Source organism: Oratosquilla oratoria, chromosome 23 (genome assembly GCF_046742065.1).
Source record: "Oratosquilla oratoria isolate Oo_2021 chromosome 23, ASM4674206v1, whole genome shotgun sequence".
Classification (NCBI taxonomy): domain Eukaryota; kingdom Metazoa; phylum Arthropoda; class Malacostraca; order Stomatopoda; family Squillidae; genus Oratosquilla; species Oratosquilla oratoria.
Window position 1 is genome coordinate 34,870,025 of NC_134799.1, and position 5,000 is coordinate 34,875,024.

Sequence of the window (5,000 nt, forward strand, 5' to 3'; positions counted from 1 at the left end):
CCACGGCTCCATAGAAGACGAAACACTTTTACATCACGTGGCTGCATCTATTAACCTTGTAAATAACGAAACAAGAAAAATAACTACCATTACACACATGCTGACATACTCAACAAAGTGCTCAACCACTAACCATTGCCGTTACTTACTAACCCTTAACTTAACCTAACTAATCCATCAGTGGCATCTGAGTGACTCTCTTCCAATTCCCCATTCATCTCCTCCTAATGCAATGTTGCAACTTCCGAGCTTTAGATGCAATGTTGTCATTCATTTAATCGAGAGCTAGAAGAAATGTTGGAACATTTTGATTTTATCAGTAATGATAGCTTATCTACCTCAATCCTCCTCGTCATTTGCTATGCCTTAGTTTAGAAATGCTTCACAATATCATCATTATTTTAGTTTGTCGTATTTTGAGTTTCCTTGTAGTTCGATGTGCCTCTGCTTAATCAGAAGCGATTTCATCTTGATCAAAGGCTTTTTCCCAGTTAGATGTTTCATTACCTTCCTTTGCAGCTCATATGAAGTTACTTATGACGTAGATTGTATTTGATAACGATAAGATACTAGTTATTAAAGGATGGCGTACGTGTGATCACAACTAATTATGCGCCATCACACCTTCTATCTGATAACATATATTGTTTACATAACGTTCGGTAATATTAAAGATTACGTTTGCTAATGAATGAACGTAGTTCAGTTTCCGTCGCATTTTACAAATGACATGGTCGCATTTGCTAAAAGTTTGTTGTTCTTCCAGGGCCATGGCGGCCTATTGACTCCGATGGGGAATGCTGACGTGGGTGACGACGTCCACCTGTCCCGGCGCCGAGACGGCGACCTTTCCCCAGGACGCCTCTCGGTGACCCCGGTCGGCACGCCAGGGACACCCCACGCCCGCGCCACCCCGGTGGCGGCCGCTGGCGTCTCCGTCACCGCCCCCTGCAGCAGCACCACTCCCTCTTGCACCAGCATGGTCAGCACCACCGTCCCACCCTCCATGGACACCTCGCCCACGCCTTCGGTCTCCTCCATACCCTCGTCCTCCGTTCCCCCTGCCCCTCGAAGCGAGGACGGCGCCGTCAGGGACCTGGAGGCAGCCATGACGAGGCACCTACCGGACGACACCACCGACTTCTCGACGGACGCCCTCCTGAAGGGGGGCTCCGGGAACGGTCCCGCAGGAGCTGGTCAGAGATCGACCATTCAGTGGGTCGGCGGGAACGCGGGCCAACAAGGATCTCTCCCAGCCTCGACCCTCCTCCGGCAGATCTACGCAAACCGAGAGAGCGTCATCAGGTCCTCTGTCCAAAGACCGTACTACTCGGAGGTACCCGGTGCCCTGGCCACGCCTCCAGGGTCTGAGGGCTACCAGGACGCCATGTTCACCAAAGGGCACGAGTTCTCTTACCCTGGGACCGGGATTACGGGCGGGGCCTACCCAGACTACCACTCTGCGATGACGCCTCCGTCGAGTGTCTCACCGAGAGAGAAGATCGGCCCTGACTGCAGCGGAGGTGGAGGTGACCTGAGAGGGGGATACCTGCCTGAGGGCTTGGGCAGTGGCATGCCGGCCCAGCCCCTGCCCCTTAAACCCCAGGTATACTCCTACGGGACGACCACGGGAGTCGGGTTGGACTCGTCGTCCTACTCTGCCCCCCTGGGGGATCAGGCCGGACTCTACGCTCCCTCAGGCTTCCACCTGTACCACGCCAACGCCAGCAAGTCCTCGGGGGCCTATGATAGCCTACGGACGGGAGGTTCCTGGTACGCGCCCTCCTCTTAGCACCGTCCCCACCTGCAGGGTGATGAGTGGTTCCCAGGACACCCCGCTTTCTTGTAGTCACCGCCGAAGCAGCCACCTCGCCTCCTTCTTCAGGTAGTGTGTGCGCAGGTGCGCGTCCGGTCAGTGTCTCCGCCGGATCCCGGCCCCCCACCCACCCACCCTCCCCTACTGGTGCCCTAAAGTCGCACATCCTGGTCAACGACGACGGCTCCAAGCCCCAAGAGGCGACGACGGAGGGGAGCTCGAAGTCCCGCTCTGACAGCGTAGTTCGGTCTGAGAGTGCTGGTGGGTCTTCGCCAAACGGGAATGTTGTATGTGTGAGTGTGTATGTGTGTGCATGTGTGTGTGCGCGTATGTATGTGTATAAGGCCAAAGCCTTTCCGAAGTCCATTCTCATGTTTTGTAAGTCTTCGTTTCTTACTTGCTATGGTTTCAGCGAAGTTCTTCGGGGTTTCCATCATAACTTCATCCTCCCCCCTTGCCCGGCCCCTACTTCCCCGCCCAGACCCCCCCCCCCCAACCCCTCAACATTCTGGGCCTGATAACGTTCCAGAGACTGGATCCATTTAGATAACATATCATTTCCAGTGAACCAAGAACCTAGAAAAATATATGTATGCATATGTGCACGTGTGCATATTTGTACATGTTTCTGCATATGAACATGTAGATATATCAATTCTAATAATTCATACATATGCAGTTTATGTATGTATATGTATGTGTTTATCTACATGTAATGTATATGTATATCATATACATGTGAATCTTTATATGCATCTGTCTATATAACACACACATATATATGCATATATTTGTATATATATGACTAATCTTGCACATACAAGCATACTTAATACTGCCAAGGAAACGTACAATTGGATACAAAACTTATGCAAATGAAATTGAAAAAAGAATATCCTTGCCTACTCTCGAGAAGCAGCAAATTTCTTCGCTACACATTAATTAGGGTCATGGTAGCAATACTCTAGGTTCCGTCTGTGTAACCTGTCCCGTTTGTTTGTTTAATTTCCAATTCTCGAATCAGTTGCTGCTATACAGTGAGGCTGGTTTCCAAATGGATCGTAATGGCAAGACGAAAAATGAGGAAAGAGGGGAAAAGCTGTTGTTTTTGGTCCAGTTCCAGGCTGAGGTTCCCCGTGAAGTAGTGCACGATTTGTCCGGTAGACGACAGTGAGAGAAGCAAAACAAGGTGACGTCACAGCGGCAATGGTGTGCGTAAACTTTTCTCACTTAAACGCGAAACAGGTTTAGCCGAGGGAAGTACGCCTTGATATTCAAGTCAGCCGTGTAGCTTCTACGTTTTCTGTGAGTCAGTGTTTATAGAGAATGGCAGTTCGGGTCGTTTTCTATTGGTGTGCAGGAAATGGAGAGCGAGAAGCGAGACTACAATTTTGCATAAAAAAAGCAGTTGTTTCTATCTAAATAATGGTGCAATACGTACGTAATGCTAAATATAGAACAGCTGAGAGTTTATATCAGATGATATCATATCAGTTGATGTCAAAACATTTAGAAGATAAGATTTACGTTTTCTTGTATCCACATTAATGTCTAAATTATAACTATAATATTAATCATAATAATAATAATATTAATGATAATACTAATTAATGATAATTGTAATCATAATATTGATGATGAATATGAAGATGAGGATGCCGAGCTGTAAGATATTGTACATACTGGTAAAAAGGTAAAGACAGAGTTTCCAAAACATGGTGCTTAACTGTTTGTGACGCTAAGTACGGGGAGATTGTCAAATCCTCTACATGAAAATATTAATTTTTTTTTCGTCAACATCACAGTTTTGGACAGAATAGATTTTTTCAAATAGATGTATATAATCCTTTGGTTCTTCTCCTTGGTCAGAGAAGGAACTTTTATTTAAATACAGGAAATGTTTATATTCTCAGCTTCTGTATCTCGTCTTGTATCTATCTTCTGAAGCGCTGCAGCGATGTGTATATTTGAATATGTGAGCGTGTTTTCTCCTCTATTTTGTTTTCTCTCTTTCCTTTTCCGTTTCCCTCTTTGCACGGGGGTCAGAGAATCAAAATGGGAATATTATTATCATTATTATTTCACACACCCCTTTTGTTATCCAATCGCCGATTGGTGCACTTGTGGACTAATCACAATGCGGGATTTCGTGAGCCAATCATGTGCTCGTTTACACTCTAGAAGGATTTATTTATCTGCAGAGTCGTCGAGGTGTGGATGAGATCGAGGTGATGAGGAAGATCGAAGTTGCCTTTAGGTTCCTCTTCGGTTTGAGGAGCGCGTGGGTCTTTGTCATGGTCCTCTGGTGTTGAACAGGAGTCCTTGGCCGAACGCCAACGAACACACTGGCGAACAGTATTATTTTGTCAATTAACAACTGACGCCCTGGAGTTGTCGGACCAGCACGGACGAGCTGTTTCGGTCTAGCAGCAGTAAGGAAGGCTTTGGTCAGTTGAACAGTATTATTTTATCAGTCGGAAACTGACAAACTGTAGCTGTGTGCCCAACACTGACAAATTGGTTTCACGGTCGGGCAGTGACACACAGCGCTTATCAGCTAAACACTGACGAGGCCTGTCAATAGACGCTGATGAACAGTTCTTTGTTGGTTGAACACTGAATAACAGTATTTGCCCCTTGGGCTCAGTCAGTCCCATTGAGGGGCGGGTGATTGTTAAGGTCAAGAGAAAGACAAGCTAGATCGAAACGCTTCACCCCAGAGCTCCATTTGGCCAGAGGCATTCTACTCATCAAGTTTGTTTACAATTTCGCCACATCCAATGGTCCCGGACTCTTTGTCCTCCATGGCCATCGACATGAGGGCTTTCTTCCTTCCCCCCTTTTTTCAGATCCCTGAGCTTCGTCTTTTATCCAAATGTCACATAATTTGTTCAAACTCTCGTTAGCAAAGGCTAGCATGCGTATCTCTCTCTCTCTCTCTCTCTCTCTCTCTCTCTCTCTCTCTCTCTCTCTCTTTCTCTTCCTTTCTCTCTTCTCTCTCTTTGTAACTAACATTACTAATCCAAGGCTCAAAGCCATGATTTTCAAAATGTATGACATCGAGAATCCCCTGCCACTGCTCATTAGTCCAAGTCTTTTTTTGTTTTCACTTCCCCTCCTCCAAGGTTTCCTCTGGGAAAAAATGAACTCTTGAATGCCTCTCCCCTTCCTCTGGCGAGTTCAA

General features: G+C 46.8%; 1 protein-coding gene across 1 annotated transcript in view; it reads left to right on the forward strand.

Annotated features, from left to right (window-relative positions):
- LOC143038048 (protein trachealess-like) overlaps positions 1–5,000 on the forward strand; it is a 370,882-nt gene that overhangs the window by 365,330 nt on the left and 552 nt on the right. Inside the window, exon 13 of the mRNA XM_076206921.1 lies at positions 767–5,000. This exon is cut by the window's right edge and continues 552 nt beyond it. Within this exon, the coding sequence (XP_076063036.1) occupies positions 767–1,792 (1,026 nt within the window). The 3' untranslated portion in view covers positions 1,793–5,000. The remainder of the gene's footprint in view (positions 1–766) is intronic.